The sequence below is a fragment of the Herpailurus yagouaroundi genome, unplaced genomic scaffold, assembly GCF_014898765.1.
Source record: "Herpailurus yagouaroundi ecotype Mexico unplaced genomic scaffold, PumYag 197, whole genome shotgun sequence".
In the NCBI taxonomy this organism is placed as follows: Eukaryota; Metazoa; Chordata; class Mammalia; order Carnivora; family Felidae; genus Herpailurus; species Herpailurus yagouaroundi.
In genome coordinates this window covers 11,054,564-11,073,241 of record NW_024412428.1, presented here as the reverse complement: position 1 = coordinate 11,073,241, position 18,678 = coordinate 11,054,564, and the positions used below count along the sequence as shown (strand labels likewise).

The following is an 18,678-nucleotide window of genomic DNA, read 5'->3' as shown; positions in this document are numbered from 1 at the left end:
TTGTCTAGAGATTTTTTTGTTGTTCACAGATTTTTGATTACTGATTTAATCTCCTTATTAGTTGTAGTTCTATTTAGATTTTCTATTTCTTAGTGATTCAATTTTGGTAGGTTTTGTGTTTCTAGGAATGTTTCCATTTCATCCAGGTTATCCAATCTGTTGGCATACAATTTTTCATAATCTCTTATTCTTTTTATTTCTGTAGAATTGGTTGTAATGTCCCCATTTTCATTTCTGATTTTGTAACTTGAATCATCTTTGTTTCTTAGTCCCCCTAGCTAACAGTTTGCCAATTTTGTTAATATTTTCAAAGAATTTGTTATTTCATTAATTTTTTTCTATTGTTTCTCTGTTCTCTACTTCATTTGTCTGTGTTCTAATCTTTATTATTTTCTTCCTCCTGTTAGCGTTTGGTTTAGTTTGTTTTTCTAGTTCCTTAAGTTTAAAAAAAAATTTAATGTTTATTTATTTTTGAAGGAGAGAGAGAGACAGAGCATGAGTGGGGGAAGAGCAGAAAGAGAGAGGGAGACACAGAATCTGAAACAGGCTCCAGGTTCTGAGCTGTCAGCACAGAGCCTGACACGGGGCTCAAACCCACAAACTGTGAGATCATGCCCTGAGCCAAAGTCAGACACTTAATTGACTGAGCCACTCAGGTGTGCCATTGTTCCTTAAATTTTGAAGTTCAGTTGTTGATTTGAAGTCTTTTTTTTTTAATGTGTTTATAACTTAAAATTTTCCCCTTCTCACTGCTCTCACCACGTGCTATACATTTTACTGTGTTGTCATTTTGTTTTCATTCATCTAAAGTATTTTCTAATTTCCCTTGTGATTTTTCTTTGATTTACTACTTATTTAAGAGTATGTTGTTTAACTCCCACAAATTTGTGAATTTTCCATTTTTATTTCTTTTATTGATTTCTAACTTTATCCCACTGTGGCAGGAGAAGATACTTTGTATGATATCTATCTATTGAAATCTCTTGACACTTAATTTGTGGCCTAACTTATAATCTGTTCTGGAAAATGTCTCATGTGTGCTTGAGAAGAATGTTTGTGCTGTGTTGTTGGATACAGTGTTCTGCATATGTATGTTAGATCCAGTTGGTTTACTATGTTAAATTCTCTATTTCCTTACTTCTGTCTGGTTGTTCTATCCAATCCTGAAAGTGGGATGCTGAAGTCTCCAAAATTATTGTAGAGCTGCTTATTTCTCCCTTCAATTCTGTTAACTTTTGCTTCATATACTTTAATGGCCTGATATGTGCATGTTTACCATTGTTATATGTTCTTGTTAACTTGAACCTTTTATTAATATATAGGGTCATTTTTCTCTTGTAACTTTTTTGATTTAAAGTCTATTTTGTCTGATATTAGTATAGGCACCCCTTCTCTCTTTTGGTTACTATTTATTTTTTTTAATTTTGTTTTTTAATGTTTTATTTTTGTTTGAAAGGGAGAGAGAGACAAAGCGTGAGTGGGGGAGGGACAGAGAGAGAGGGAGACACAAAATCCGAAGGAGGCTTCAGGCTCTGAGCTGTCAGCACAGAGCCCGATGGGGGGCTCAGACCCACGAACTGTGAGATCATGACCTGAGCCAAAGTTGGAGGCTCAACCAACTGAGCCACCCAGGCACCCCTCTTTTGGTTGCTATTTAAATGGAATATCTTTTTTTCATCTTTTCATTTTCAACCTATTTGTATCTTTAGAGCTAAAGTGAGTCTTTTGTAGATAGTATGTAGCTGGATCATATTTTTTTTCCATTCCATCAATCTCTATCTTTTGTTTATAAAGTTTAAGCCATTTACATTTAAAATAATTACTTATAAGGAGAGACCTCTGTCATTTTGCTGTTGGTTTTTTGTATACCTTATAGCTTTTTGTCCATCTTTTTCTGCATTACTGCCTTCTTTTGTGTTCACTTGATTATTTGCAATGAAATGTTTAAGTTTCTTTCTCATTTTCTTGTGTGTATATTCTATAGATATTTTCTTTGTGGTTATTATGTGCATCTTAACCTCAAAAGTTATAACATTCTAATTTGAATTTGTACCATCTTAATTTCAATAACATACAAGAACTCTTCTCCTTTATGTTTTGATCCCCACTCCTTTTGGTTGTTGATGTATCAAACTTACATCTTTATACATTGTGTGACCCAAACATAAACAAAAAATCTTTTAAATGCATTAGTCTCATATAGAAAACAAAATATGCAGTTACAAACCGTAGTTACAATAATGCTAGCTTTTAAACCCATAATTGTTTTTTTTAATGTATTAGTCTTGTAAATCATGTAGAAAACAAAAAGTCGAGTTACATACCATTGTTACAATAATACTAGCTTTTATAATTGCCCATGTATTTACCTTTATTCAGATCTTTATTTATTCATCCAACTTCACATTTTTGTTTAGTATCCTTTCATTTCACTTTGCAGAACTCCCTTGAGCATTTCTTACAAGGTGAGTATAGTGATAACAGACTCCTTACCTTTTGCTCATCTGGGAATGCCTTAATCTCTCCTTCACTTTTGAAAGATAGTTCACTCAATATAGGATTCTGGATCAACAATTTTTTTTCTATTCACACTTTGACCATATCAGCCTACTACTTTCTGGTCTATTTAGTTTCTGATGAGAACTCTGCTTATATTCTTATTAAGGATCCCTTGTGTATGACAAGTTGCTTCTCTCTTGTTGTCTTCAAGATTTTCTCTTTGTCTTTTTAAAGTTTGAGTATAATGTGTCTTTTTGTGTTTCTCTTTGAGTTCATCTTACTTGGAGTTTATTAAGCTTCTTGGATGTTTATATTCATGTCTTTCATCAAAGTTGGGAGGTTCTGCCATTATTTCTTCAAATATTCTCTCTGCCTTTTCCCCCCTCTTTTTGTGAGACTTCCACAATTTGCGTGTTTGTTCAGTTGATGGTATTCAACAAGTCTCTTAGGCTCTGTCACTTTTCTTCAATCTTTTTTCTTTCTGTTCTTCACACTTGATAATTTCCATGGCCTTATTTTCAAGGTCTTCTGCCTACTCAAATCTACCTTTGAATCTCTCTAGTGAAATTTTCATTCCACTTATTATACTTTTCAGTTTCAGAATTTCTTTCTTTCTCCTTCCTTCCTCTCTCTTCTCTCTCTCTCTCTTTCTCTTTCCTTTGGGTTTTTGATCTCTTTATTGGTATTTCTATTTTGTTCATACAAAGTTTTTGTGACATTCTCCACATTTTTAGTTCTTCAATCATTTTTAAGGCAGTTGGTTTGAAGACTCTACTTGATTTGCCATAAAACTTTTTTTCAGGGACAATTTCTGTTGATTTTTTTCCCCTTTGAATTGGCCATACCTTTCTGTTTCTTTATGTCTTGTGATTTATTTATTTTTTTTGGTTGAAAACTGGACATTTGAATATAATAATGTAACTCTGGAAATCAGATTTTCCCCATTTCATCAGTGTTGGCTGAGTTTTTTGTTTTTGTTTTTTAATGTTGTTTTAGGCAGTCTGTGTGCCAACCATCAGCCTATGGTGTAAAGTTAAGGTTTTGTCAAGTCTTTTCTGAGTCTGTGCCTTTCCCTGAGTACGTGCAGTCACTTTCTAATTTTGCCCATATATAAAGTTGTTTTTGAGCGTCCTAGTCTTTAATATCTGGCTCCCAAAAAGAGAAAAAAAGAAAGATCAAAGGAGGGAAAAAGGGTGTCAGCCCTTTAAATCTCTTGAAAGTTACTTGAGCTAGAGAAGTGGCTTGCAACAATGAAGTGGGCGGGGCATGCAACAATAATGGCCACTCTCTTTGTCTGTGCCTGTATGCTTAGAAGCAGCAATTAGTGATCAGAACACAAATCCCTATCTTTTGGGGAAAAGATATTTTTTGCTCACCATAGATTCTGCAAACTATGTGCAAGCTACATCTGGAACACTTGCACAGCTTCCTGTCATGGCACCTTTTGTCCACCTTCACCCATTTTCCACCCCTCACCTTATCCCTCTGCTAACCATGAATATGTTCTCTGGATCTATGAGCTTTTTTTTTTTTTTTTTGAATGCACATATAAGTGAGATTATATAGTATTTGCCTTTCTCCGGCTTACTACACTTAGTATAATGCCTTCAAGGTCCAACCATGTTGTCACAAATGGCAAGATTTCCTTCTTTTTAAGGCTAAGTAATATTCCATTGTGTGTATGTGTGTGTATATAATATACATATATATGTGTATATACATGCGTATATATAGTATATACATATATACATATTATATACATATATACATATATAATATAATATATAATATGTATATACATATATACATACTATATACATATATACATATATAAGTGTATATATAATATATATGTGTGTATATATAATATACATATGTATAAAGAATATATATATATATGTATATATATATATATTCTTTATCCATTCGTTCATTGATGAACACTTAGACTTGTCTTGGTTATTGTAAATAATGCCACAATCCTTTTATCATTTGAAATCTCTTCTGGAACTGTATTTGTACCTCCTTTTTCATCCCTGAGACTAATTGCTTCCTTCTTCCTTTGATTAATCTTACTAAGGTTTGTGAATTTTATTAATCTTTTCAAATAACCAACTTATGAATTTGTTGGTCCTGATTAGTGTTTTTGTTATCTTTTTGATTCTTTATGATTCCTTCTCTTCTACTTTTTGGGGGTTTCTTCTGCTTTTCTTTTTCTAGCATCTTCAATTGTGTGGTTAACTCTTTAATTTTGTACCTTGCCTTTTTTTTTTTTTTGAAGGTACATTTATGGGAAATATATATATATATATGTATATATATATATACACACACATATACATATATATATATGGGAAGCTTTTATATGTAATTATTGTTTACTATGATTAATTTTTATATATTTCTGTTACAAAGTTTTCTACCCATGAATTCTTCAACATTTTAAAATTTTTCCAAAAAAATTTTATTACTAATTTCAAAATTAATTGCATTATGGTCAAAGAGTGTGGTCTGTACATTAATAATTCTTTGAAATTTGTGGAGGCTAGTTTGATGGCCTGTTAATTTATTTAAATATTCCATATGGTTTGAAAAGAATGTTTTCTTTAATTTTTGAATGTAGTGTTCCATAGTCATTATATTGAGCATTATTAATTGTGCTATTTATGACTTTAATACCCTGATTTTTTTTGTCTGCTTGTTTTATCAACTATTGAAAAAGGTATTTTTTAAATTTTTATTTATTTTTGAGAGAGATAGACAGACAGAGTGTGAGTAGGGGAGGGGTAGAGAGAGGGGGAGACACAGAATCCCAAGTAGGCTCCAGCCTCTGAGCTGTCAGCACAGAGCCCGACACGGGGCTCCAACTCACAAACTGTGAGATCATGACCTGAGGCAAAGTCAGTTGCCCAACCAACTGAGCCAACCAGGTGCCCCAAGAAAGGTATTTTTTTTTTAATTTTTAAAAAAATGTTTATTTATTTCTGAGAGAGAGAGAGAGAGAGAGAGCGAGCGAGCAGGGGAGGGGCAGAGAGAGAGGGAGACACAGAATTCAAAGCAGGCTCCAGGCTCTGAGCCATCAGTACAGAGCTGGATGCAGGGCTCAAACAGTGAGGTCATGACCTAAGCTGAAGTCAGATGATTATCTGACTGAGCCACCCAGGCACCCCCTGAGAAAGGTGTATTAATCTCTGATAAAGATGGTGGATTGGTCAGTTTGTCTGTATTTGGCCACTTGAAAATTTTTTCTCTACTTCGAATAATGTGCAAACATATTAAATAAATCACATTTTGAGAACTTTCCAGCTCTTCTATCTCAACTGTTCTTTTTTGCATAAGTCATTCTAGCCATTTTCACATTCTAATCTTGAATAGAATCCTCGAGTCTCAGTGAAATATATAAGATTATTTTGTTGTTGTTGATATGTGGTAAAAATAAAAGCTGCTATTTACAAAATATTCACCAGGTGCCAAGTATTGTGCTAGATGCTTTATTTACAATAAAAGTCTTTTTATCTAACATAATTGGGACAAGTAGGTTGTTAGTTCACTGAAAAAGTTGATTAAAGTGGGGAATCTTTAAGAAATGATACATACTATGAACATTTTATTTGAACTTAAAATGCATGCTTACATACACATCCATTCACCAATATTTATGTATGAGTCTGTTTATTGGAAGTTTATTTCATGGAGTTTATTTCTTTAATGTATAAACCACACCTGTAATGCATCGTCGACAATTTCTAGTTTCTATTGATGTAAATTGGAGGGAGAACCCAAAGAAATATTCAAAGCAGTATGAGTGCAGAATTAAAGGTTTTTATGATTTTGAACCAAACTTCATAGTTATTCTGCCCACACCTCATTTGATAACAATTGCTTAATGCCTCATCTTTATTGAGTCACTTACTTTAATTTTTTATAGAAATTTTAGAGAAAATTTAGAGAAATTTTTATAGAAATCAGGGGCACCTGGGTGGCTCAGTCAGGTGAGTGTCCAACTCTTGATTTTGGCCCAGGTCATGATCCCTGGGTCATGGGATTGAGCCCAGTGTTGGGCTCCATGCTGAGTATGGAGCCTGCCTAAGATTCCTTCCCTCCCTCCCTCTCTCTGTCTCTCTGTCCCTCTGCCTCTCCCTCCCTCCCTCCCTCTCCCTCTGCCCCTCTCTCCTGCTCATGTAGTCTCTCTCTCTACAAAAAAGAAAAGAAAAGAAACTTTCTTGTATTCCTATTCCACTGGTTGATGTAATGTTTACATAATGTTTAATTAAACTACATAGTATGGTAACAATTATGATTGTGTAAACAGAGGAGAATAAACTCATCTGTCTTCTTGTAAATATACAGCCCTAAACAATAGGAGCAGAAGGGTGTGGTTGTACTAGAAAGCAGCCCGTAGCTGGGAACATTTTTTGTACATTAGATCAGTCATTATATTGTACAGAGGCAGTGGGAAGAATTATTTAATCTGCCCTATCAGTTCAGTAAAGGTCATTTAGGAGCCTCTGTATTAACAAACTTTATAACTGTATAAGGAGGTAATGTTATCCTCATTTTAGAAGGGCGATCTGATTTACTCAAGCTCCCACCACTAGCTTATTACTAAACTAGATCTAGGCCTGGATTACCTCAACCATTGTCATTCTATAAAGCTGTGAGAGCTTTCCTTTACAATCTGCATGTGTTTTAATTGAATTTTACTTCATTTATCGATCATGCTTTATGAATTAGTGTACAGGCCTCTGCAGTGGAAAATACTGTTTCTACCCCTTTAATAATTTTTTTTTTTCATGAAGTTTAGGCACTTACAATACTTTTTTTTTTCTCCCTAGCAGGTAGTTTTATCTTTATCTGGATGTTCTCTCATCTCTGTCTTCAAGTCACAGCTTACATGGTCAGGTTAGCTTGTTTCTGAGCAAACACTCTTTTTCTCATAATTAAGAGGTACACTTATTACTACCCAGGAGCTTGGATTCTCAGCTACCACCTAGAAAACAGAATATTTGATTAATTAGAAATATATTACTATTTGTTCATTTCTTACTCCTTTCTTTTCTAAAGCTACAGCCTGTGCCTCCAACTCTCCTGATTTCTTCTCCATGGCTTTTATGTAGGGATGTTTCTTTTCTTTTAATGGTGCCATTCATTCCTAAATGAATCAGCACAAATGAGATCAAGTTTAATGAGCCTTGACACATTAATGAGCTTCCCACACTTTGTAAATATGTCTACTGATAAGCCACATCCCATGCATACACATTCCAACAGAAGTTATCACCACTACCCTCCATTCTCTCCTCTCCCAAGTGCTTCACAAGTCACTGTTACTGGTTTGTGTTTCCTTCCCAGAGACCTGGAACAAGTACAAGTCTCAGGCACATTTCCCTGTGGGGGAATGTCTTCTGATTTTCACACTTCTTGGCATTGTGTTGTATTTTCAATTGGAATTCCAATCCGTAGGGTCTCCTCTGACTATCTCTTTTGGCAAACCACCTTCATACATTGCCTGATCTCCCTGATAGTTTATTTTTTTAAGCTACCTGACTCTTTCATGATCCGTGTTAACTTCTCTGTAGGTATCGTGAATTTTCATCATTAGCCGGTTTCTACGATCCTTTCTCTAAGTAGGTTGAGATCTACTTGATACAATCTCTATTAGATTGTAGTGCATTCAGAAAACGAAAGAACCCTTGAGGAATATTAGCAAAGCCCTCATCTTTTCTACTTTCTAACCTCTGCTGTAAGTACAGATTAGCGTATTGGTTCAAACTCTGAACCGAATTTTGTGGCAACTGATTTGGCAACCCTGTCTCCAAACCCAGACCTTTCATAGGCTTCTATGTCTCAGTAAATCAGTAAATGGCCACTCATCCCTTCAATTGTTCAGGCTCAACTCCTTTTACCCATACTTCATCTTTTTCTTATACTCTATATCCAATTTATTTTTAAATCTTGTTTTCCTTTAAAATATATCCAGAATGGGATCATTTCTCACTGCTTCCACTCTGTGACAAATGAATTAACTCCAGAAGGCCCTTATGTCCATTGGCCTATCTAAGGTTTAGGCCATCTATGCATTCCTTTTATCCTTTCCCTGCAACAGGATGGTTCATGTTTTGGTGAAGACAGTGAAGCTTGTTTTCAGAGTAACATCCTAGTTTCAGTATGAATTTTGTAACAACTATCGCACCTTAGGCTTCAGCTGAGGCTCTCACTAGAGTCAGATAGAACTGACTATGAGGAGAAATTTCTGCCAAAGTTGGATTCTTTATTTGCTATCCTTTTTATAGAAGTCCCATTACAACTGCCTGTCTGTAATTTAGCATTCCTTAATGTTCTTTTAAACTAAAATCCAGGAATTGTAAACAAGGGCAGCAACAATTAGATGCCAAAGAACAAGGTGTTCACGGCTCCTGCTTGTTGAAAATTGCCCAATGTCACGGGATGGAATAAACCAGGCCAAAGCAAGTTCCTTTGTCCAGCCCCCAGCTGATCAGCGGTTTCTTCATTATCTCTTTTGGCTTCCATGTTTGTTTGCTTGTTTAATTGTTTTTTTTTTTATCCTCTATCCTGTTACTTTTTTTTTCCCTCAGCTGTGTTTATTGTCCCTCCCCCACCCTCCACTGCATTTTAATATTCTCTATCTGTACCTTATAGAAAATGACTAGATCTTTATATTCCAAATTAGAAAGTGTTCAGGGCACCTGGGTGGTTCAGTCGGTTAAGTGTCTGACTTCAGCTCAGGTCATGATCTCATGGTTCATGAGTTAAAGTCCCACATCAAACTTTGTGTTGACAGCTCAGAGCCTGGATCCTGCTTCAGATTCTGTCTCCCTATCTCTCATGCCCTCCCTTGCTCACACGCTGTCTCTTTCTCTCTCAAAAATAAATAAACATTAAACAAATTAAATTAGAAAATGTTCTAAATCCTCTTTTTTCTGTTAGGATCGAAGTTAATCTTCAATTTAGGGGAGCTGCGAACTTTTGGGGAACACTATTGTTCCTTTGGATTTGTTACTTTTTTACTGTGGAATTGTCCCTGGCATCATAGGATGCTAAACGTCCTGGCCTCAATACCAAGTGCCAGTAACACGTCTCCAGTCATTGTGACCACAAAAATACCTAACACATTTACAAACACCCCACAAAATAGTGGTGGAACGTCTCGTTTAGAGCCATGGCTAGGTAGGCAATTAGAAGAATATCACTACCCCCCCTCAAAAAAAAAGAAAAAAAAATATAAATGTACCAATAAACATCTTGGTTTATGTATGCATATGTATATATGTATTTATATGTGTGTGTAGGTATATGTATGTGTGTATGTATAAAATGTTTCACATATATAATAATATTTTTTTCAAGGAACATATTAAGTTTTCATAAAGTTATTGGTTTATGAAACAGATACGAGGAAATGAGTTGTAACTTTCTCAAAGTGTACTCATTTATTTTTATTTTCATTTAAAAAGTTTTTTAAGTTTATTTATTTACTTTGAGAGAGAGAGAGAAAGGTAGAGAGAGGATCCCAAGCAGGCCCTGTGCCATCTAGCCCAGAGCCTGACATGGGACTTGAACCCATGCACCATGAGATCATGACCTGAGTCAAAATTAAGAGTTGGATACCCAACTGACCGAGCCACCTGGGCACCCCAAAGTGTACTCGTTTTTAACTTAGAGAAAGTATATCTCTTTTTAAAAGTAATTTAAAAATATACTACAAAGTACATGCACACTTTAGAATCTCTTGTCCTAATGATTTGTAACTTTTCACATTAAGAGTACAATGTTTTAGTTTGCTAGTGTTATGCAAAAAATTAAGTTATAAATGTCCTTAATTTTGTTATATTTCAGAGAAAGCGATTTGAAGAAAACTGGGCCCAGGTTCAGCAAAAACAAACAGAAGAGAAGCAGAAAAAGAAGTAAAAAGCAGAACAGTCATGGTAAAATCATGGGAGAAAACTCATTTGAAACCTTAAGTTATACACCAGGAGACCAGGACCCCTCTCAGAGTGCAGAGGAAGACTTGGAAGACACCAACAGAGAATCGGAGTGCACCTTCACTGGTGGACTGGGACATGAACTAAGAGGCTTAGTAAATAGCCACCAAGATGAAATATGGAGAAGCATACATCCTGAAGATGGTTTTCCAAATGTTAGGTCTGCAGTTGAGCTGGACAATACACCAGAAAATTACCTCCCTAAAGAACACGATGATTTGTTTCCAGATATGTCACTGATGCCGCATGAAAACGCTGTTACTTGCCCGACAATGACTCAGAGTCTTTCCTGCATGGCAAGTGATGACTGGTCTGGCACAAATGTAGGAAAGCACACTGGAAGTAGGCATCCCACAGCGTCAGACGTCCAGGGTGGATCTGTGTCCATCCCATGCTCATTGATGCAGAAGAGAGAGAGGGTAGATAAAAGACTCCTGAATGAAACATTTCTGTGCAATCGATATGGATCCAGAACTTCAGATAAAAGTTTAAGAAAGGAACAAGGAGTAAATTCAGCTAAAAATGATTATTGGGCTTTTTCTTCAAACAATTTTTCTGATGAAGAATTACAGCTGAGCTCTGAGAGGCAACCCTATTTTGGGAGCTGGCCTGAAGGACCTCATAAGTTTATATGTGAACAAAGACCAAAGAGAGAGAGATGGCAAAGGCTGGCCTCTCCGGACAGCAGGGGACAATTGATTAAGTTGATCTCCACTCCTGAAGGAACTTCAGGACCAGGAAGCAGTCCAGAAACACTGGTAGAGGAGAAGCTGTTCATAGAAAATGAAGATTTGTCACCTCCCACTGAGAATATAGATTCAATCATAGAAACAGAAACAAATGTCTTTAGAAGCTGCTTGCCTAACCTGCATATCCCAAAGAGTGACTTATGCTCAACAAAGAATAAGAAAAGGAGGGAGAAAAGGATTTTCAATTTGGCACCAAACTTTAACTTACTGGGACAGAGATATATCAGTGTGAAAGAAAGAGGGGAATGTGGCGTGGTAACAGAAAGCCATGGACTAAAAATTATTTTGGAAGAAGAAAAAGATAGAATCTCAGAAATAAACAATATAGAGGAGAATAAGCAAAAACTTATGACCTTTGATCATCATCCATCATGGTTTTGCTTTGCTGTTTTCGAAGATCCTCCTTTAAATTTTGGTAGACAGTCTTATTCTCATTACCTGCCATTTAGTAGACTAAGGCGCTCTGTGTACTTTTATAAAAACCCTATTCCTTCTCTTGTGCTACAGTATACCTTCAGCTTTTGGATGGTATCTTTTACGAGCAAGAAACCATCTTTGACTTTCAAATCTCAGACAAGGGTAGATGACCAACTACATGACCTAGGGTTTAGTTCTTCAGAAATTTTAAGTAGCCAATCTGATACTTTGTACTCTTTTAGGGTCACTTCTGATCTTCACTTTTTAAATGAAAGTTTTGATGAAAAGCTGAAGACATGGGAAGAACCTAAGCCATTACAGTTCTTACAAACTGAAGATAACCAAGATTTGACGAGCACTGGCTTTGATTCCCTTGAACTACAATTATCACAAGGGTTTGCCTTTCAACTGGTAAAACTTTTTGGATCCCCTGGAGTTCCAATGGGTAAATTGTGTTTACTTGCTACAAACAAAAAGTCCAGTTTAATATATATGAGTAATTTTTTGAAATGTTTCTACCTTGCATTAGTGATTTCATGCAGTTAATTGATCTTGTGGTGCTTTTCAGCAATGGAAGTAAAGGACCCATATCAAATGGTGCTTGACCTTCAGAGTCAGGTGCCTGCCTCCACTTCCAGGAACCATAGTCTTAAATATCTTTGAGCACTTAGAATACTTGGATTCTCAGTATAAATAGATATTGAGAAGAACAAAGGATGGGACAGGCAAACAGTAATCATATAACAAATAGAGATGGGTTCCCCCCTCCTTTTTTTTAACAATCTATTTTATACATTTCCATTGTTTGGAGCATGATCCTTCCCTTTCTCCTCCATGGTATGGCTCATAGATATGAGAATAGTAAGGTGGGGGGACAGTGAAGATTAAATGATGAAAACATATCCTCTGAAATAAGTTGAGTTTAATTTTTAAAGACTGAGAAGGATACTGAAAAGAAGATTACAGAGTCTGACTGGTTGACTTGAAAAGTTCCTTCCAGCTGCTGTTGTTTTTGGAAATGAAAAATCCACTTGTGAATAAAACACATGAAAAATCCACTTGTGAATAAAACACATGAAATTTTAATATTCTAAGTAAAATTCTAAGTAAATCTCTTCTAAATAATAAATATATTTAAGATGCTAAATGTCTTAAACAGGGAATCTAACTCATATCCCAATTTTTCCTTATCTGTAAGTCAATTGCATGTGTTAAGCGATTTCATGGAGTTGAATGTGTCCCCTTCCTTGAGGACAGAAATTGTAAGAGCCAAGAAGTCAAAGCTCCAATCCCTGAAGTTCTCCTCTATCTTCCTGATACTTTTTCTTTTCTGCACCTACCAGCTGCCTGGGCCCTGCTCCTGGCTCACAGCTCATTCCAGAGTTGTTTACTTTGCTCTTAAACTTCTGCTGTTGTGAACAAAATTGGTGCCCAGAACCCAGACCCAAGATTGGCTAAGTCTCAGCGCGAGTGAGTCACAATTATTCACCTGCTCTTGAGGTTCTAGTGTTATGTTTATCATTTTTGTAAACTTTGTGAATAATCACATCTTAGCCGTTTGGTGCAGTATGCTATCTTTCTAGATGCACCAAAGAAACATACCAATTTTAAGATCAATTTAATTAATTTAGTTAATTTAATTAAAATTTAGGGAATTTTAAAAGATAAATGAAGTCATTTTAGTCATTTAAAAGGTCTTAGTCCTAGGTCCATATTCTAAAATTATATGCAACTATTTTTGTGTCACTTTGAACTGTTTTTTTCTGAGAAAGTCTATAGATTTTGTCAGCTTCTGGAGCAAGGGAGGGGGACGTGGCAGCACTTGACTCAAAAAGATTAACAATCACTGCCTTAGATCAGCATCAGAAAGCATGAAGGCACTCGTGTGAAAAGATCCTAAACCTGCGCCTTTGAATGCACAATACCGTCATAATCAGCAATAATGATCAAGCATCCATTAATTAAGCTTTGGAAAGCTTTCTAGAGGAAATAGACCTCATTCATCAAATAGCTTACCTTCTAAATGGGGAGACAAGACTAACACAAAACAAAATTATTGCCCATAGAAAATATAAATGACAAGCTTATGAATATTTTATGAGTGAGGTTAGCAGTGCTTAAGGGGATGTTGAAGAGCATATGGGGTTATGGTTTTGGGGGGATGACTTCAATGTGGAAGTGAATTATAAGCAGTGCTTATACAAATGTGGCTTAAAAGAAAAATAGAGGGAAAGAATTTCACATTTGGATGTGGCGGGCGCTTAAAAAAGGCGAGGAGGAAACTGAGGGTGGAAATTGTCAGCTGATTTGTTTGGCCAGGCTGGACAAGGGAAGCTCTGCTGTATCTGTGGCCAGTGGCCTTCTAAATAGGGCAGGGAACCCAAATGAATCCTAGCCTTAGGAGTTCTGTAGACACAGCGGGATTAGATAGTAAAGCCACACAGGCCTGAAGAAACCAAACTATCTATGTTGCCAGGCTTATAGGAGTATAGAAAAAATATTTTGTGTGGTTTGGTATGGCTGATATGTATGTGTCAGCGTTTGGACTAATTTATGAGCATCGTAATTGTCTGTGAGGATTTTTTTTTAATTTATGAACATCATTAATTGTCTGTGAGGATTTTTTCCCCTGACACTCTCATGTGGAAGGAAAAATTTGCAAGAAGACTAAACTTGCTATAGTTGTACTGTTCATACACATCACAGGAAAGGATGACCTAAATTCTATGCCCTCTGCCAGTACCACTTGAAGCTATCATATATAATGTGTGTTACATATGTTATAATATTATATATGTATTATTGATATATGTATTTATACTTAATGAGAATATGAACTATGATTCATATTGTTTTACATGAGTCAGGATAGTGTTTACTAATAAAGACCTGAGACGCACTAACTCCTGCTCTAGCCATCAGTGAAGTATTTTCCAAACTGGGCTTTTACTATTATGTCAGTCCAAATAATCATGTTTGCAGATCTTCACATGTAGGGTAAAAATCTGTATGACACTACAGATGAAACTTGTTCCCTTTTATTTTCACAGAATCTTTGTTGCCTGATGACTGTGTGGTTTCCCTTGACTGGAAGACACTGAAGATGATCTATTTGCAGTGGAAAATATCAGTAGAGGTATATTTTTATGGCTTTCAAAGAAGACCTTCTCCAATTGGTTTCTTTAAAACAAAACACACACATGCACACACACACACACACACACACACACACACACACACACACACAGAAAACCTGTTCATCAGATGTAATATGAAGGGCTATATCCCTTATATTAAATTAGAGAAAGAATACATGTGGATAGGTAGCTAATATATGCATGTTTTTTCAATAAGTCCCAAGATAAAGTTGCATTTAATTCCCTAATTTTGCTGTAGAGTAGACTGGTATAAGGGCCTATTGTGGATAACTGAGGTGCCCGTTTTAGGAGAGTTTTTTATTCTTCATTACATCTTTTCTCCTGTCTAGCCCTCAGTCTTATCCTGTTATGATAGAGTAACAGCTACAAATTAGATTCATATTTACTTGGCTTGGAAACACCTCATTATTGGTGTTTTCTGTTGGTCTACAGTGAGAGACATAACTATTCTGATGGGCTGTAAATTTTCCAGGTAGCTGGAGGAGGACTGGTGGGGAAAGTTAACAAGGTAATAGAAATTCTAGAAAAGGTAGCACACTATATAACATAATGGGGAGAGGGTTTACATTAGTTGGTAGTGATTTAAATGTGCCTGGAGGCAATGCTAAGGGTATTATTTTGAGATAAATGGTAAAAACAGGGTTTAGTGAAACAAAATTATATATCACAGGATAGTAGGTATTTCTTAACTGTTCATAAAAGCACAGCTGTGGGAAAAGTAGATTTGTTTGGTGTGCCCAGTTATAAAACCAAATACATTTTTCTAAACTTCTTATTTCTCTTCATTCCCCATGGAGAACTTACTGCTACCTAAACACACACACTCACACCCCCCCCCCATACTTTAAACGTTAACATGGACATTTGCGTTTATTAGGTTTATTTTGCTATTTTTAGACTGTTCCTACATGAGTTAAATGATGCAGTCTTAACCCCAATGCCAAATATTAATCATTATTATATGTATTTTAATTATAATTTCTAGAAAAGACAGAAGAAGATTGGTTAAAAATGAGAATTTCTGGAACCGTAAGTACAACTTATTCCAGAGACCTCAGTACAATCAGAAGGCAGTGGATGTTGACATTATTTGGTTATAATAGCTCCATGTACTTCAATTTGAAGAGTAAATATAAAAAAATGTAGTCTGTTACCATAGCAACCCTGTGTGCTAGTGCACATGTGATTTTCTATTTCCTTTAAATGTAGATCTTTTTGTGAAATACAACAAAGCTTAGATGGTTGTTACCAAATTTATTTGCCAACTTTATTGGTTAGAACATATTTTACAGCGTTCTGTTAACACACAGTTTATGAGGGATTACCACCCCCGTCCCTTTGCCCCAGATTGTTATGTGACGAGAGCTGGGAATTAGGGATATAGGTTATATTTAAATATTAGGAGATTCTCTAGGAAAGGAGGTAAAACATGGAGACAAACTCATGTTATATTTTAAACTTGACATCAAGCTGACATTAAAATAAATACATTGCACTTTTTTCAAAATGCCTAAATTATGAAATAAACACAGCTGCTATGATTTTAGTGTATATGTGTCTGCATTTGATAAGAATTGAATGCACTCTGCATTTACCCATATGTTTTCTTTCTTCATTTTAACTCGTATTTCTAAGAGGTTTCTGTTTCCATTCCTCTGCTAGAAATATACATATACTCCGTAAAAAATGTTTTTGTTTGTTTTAAAACTGGTTCTGCTGCAAGAAGAAGGAGAAGGACAAGAGGTTTGGGAGAAGAGTTTAGGGATTTGAAGGGGCCACCTGAAAACATGGGATAAAAGTAGTCTGAGAAAGGATACGAGGCTATGAGGAATTCCAGAGAAAGGAGGTAAAGAAATTCACTTATTCATTTGACAAATATTGTGTTGCCTCAATTCCAACATTGTACTATATAGACAGAGGCTATAGCAGTGAAAACTGCCATGGCGTTTACGTTAGGACCAAGTTAGGAAGGGAGTGTTTTCCCTCCCCCCCCCCCACCCCCAGCACCTCCCTCCACATATGGCAGCCCCAGCGTGACACCACTGTAAGCAGCGTGTGACAAGAATGGACATATTTGGCTGTGGCCAACTTGGGGTCTTTTCTGTCAGCTAAATTTGGATGTTTTGTGTCAAGGACACTTCCTGGACCATCCTCTTCCATCTTTGTGCTAAACTGCCCTCTGGTCTCCTGCAGAGCAGTCACCCCTAATTATTAATTATTCATCTTTTCTTGTTGGGGAACTTGATGAGTGTTATGTCTATGTACAGGTTTTTTTTTTTTTTTTTTTTTTTTTTACAATTCTAATGAGAACATGCCTCCCTGTTTTGTGTTTGGCATAATGTACTGATTAGTGGGCCTCAAGGGGTAGATAGAAATGTATAAGGAGGGAAGTTGCAGGTGAACGTGGTTGGCTTTGGCAACTTCAAGTCCCTGCCTATTTCAAAGTTCTCTTCCTGCTGGTGGCTAGGGTGTTTAGTGTCACTCCTGTAAGGAGGTGGGGCAGGGTGCTGGAAGGAGAATGGGTTCCCATCCTGAAGCTATTGCTGACTGGCTGTGTAACCTTAAACAAATTATCCTCTCAGAGCCTCAATCTGTTCATGTGTAGAAGATAGATTTATAATAGCAACCTGCCATGGGAATATTAAATGAGGATTAAGCGAAATAATTGTGCAAAGTCCTTAACATAGTGCCTGAAAAATAATAGGCTCTTAGAAGGGTTAATTCCATTTCTTTAAATACCTCCTTGGGTTAGAGCATCATCTTTAAAATGTCCCAGGCAAAATAGAAATTGTGTTACCTAGGAGAGCAACACATTGACTTAATAAACGTGGTAACACATTTGCATGAATTAGTGTATTTATTATTAACTTTATAATGTAAATAGCTGGATCCTCAGGGAATGAGGCAGAGAACAGGTTTGGATTTAGAGACAGAAGGTTGGGCAGTGTGGGGGACACTGACTCTCCAATGAGACAGGACCAAGCAGGGTGTGGGGATTGTAGGGCCAGAGTAAAGGCCTAGATACCAGGGTAGTGGCTTATTTAAATATGGAAAGAGCCTGGGAAACTGACACCAGACTCTGTATATGTCACCATTTTCTCTAGACTTGTTTGGCTTGTGTTTTGTTTGTTTGTTTTTTTTTGTAGTTGAATTCTCCAGTCCTCCACGTGCTGTTGAAGACCCTAATCGTCAAGAAAGAGTGCCCAGTGCCCGCCCAAAGGATCATTTTCAATGATACACTCATTGGATACCAAAATTGGTTTGGATAATCTGTCCAACCATTCTTGATTAGTTATCTGAATAATAAAAAACTCAACAAAAGAGGTAACAACTTGAACTTTTTATTATCTAATTTTGAAGATATTTGCCCTATTTTAATTTGTTATATGGAAGAAAATAAGGCACAGAAAACTTTAGTAGTTTGTTTTGAAATTGCATCAGGATGGAAGGGTAGGCCTTATATCCAAGTATAGGTCCATGATTCCATTTCTCAAATTCTGAAATTGAAAAGGCTTTGAAAATCACAAGTTGTTTTTAGTTTGTTTTGTTTCTTATATGTTTGGCATTAAAACTAATTTGGCAGCAAAACTTGGCCCACACAGGTTAATTTTACTCCTTATTTATCCTACCTAGGGTGACCGTTCATACATTTCATTGCTGAAATAGGAATGTGTTTAATTACCACGGGGTAATTGCCATGGGGTGCTCAGTCCCCACTCAGAATGTGAGGTTATATATATACACATACACACATACTGTGTACCTTCAATAGGCAAACACGTGCTTTCTGAATTCTGAAACATATCTGACCTCAGGGGTGTTGGTTAGGGATCGTGGGTCTTGCACCATCTA

The 18,678-nt window shown here is 36.2% G+C and overlaps 1 protein-coding gene across 3 annotated transcripts in view; it reads left to right on the top strand.

The window, feature by feature from the left end:
- LOC121012829 (NEDD4-binding protein 2-like 2) overlaps positions 1–18,157 on the top strand; it is a 73,881-nt gene extending 55,724 nt beyond the window's left edge. Inside the window, exons 7-10 of one of the 3 annotated variants that reach the window (XM_040448156.1) lie at positions 10,357–12,113; positions 14,719–14,804; positions 15,812–15,855; positions 17,973–18,157. In XM_040448156.1, coding sequence (XP_040304090.1) covers positions 10,357–12,113; positions 14,719–14,804; positions 15,812–15,835 — 1,867 coding nt within the window. In that variant the 3' untranslated portion in view covers positions 15,836–15,855; positions 17,973–18,157. Of the gene's footprint in view, positions 1–10,356; positions 12,114–14,718; positions 14,805–15,811; positions 15,856–17,972 lie in introns of those variants that run through there. The other 2 variants (XM_040448158.1, XM_040448157.1) reach the window with 2 other exon arrangements.
- Positions 18,158–18,678: the final 521 nt, after the last annotated feature.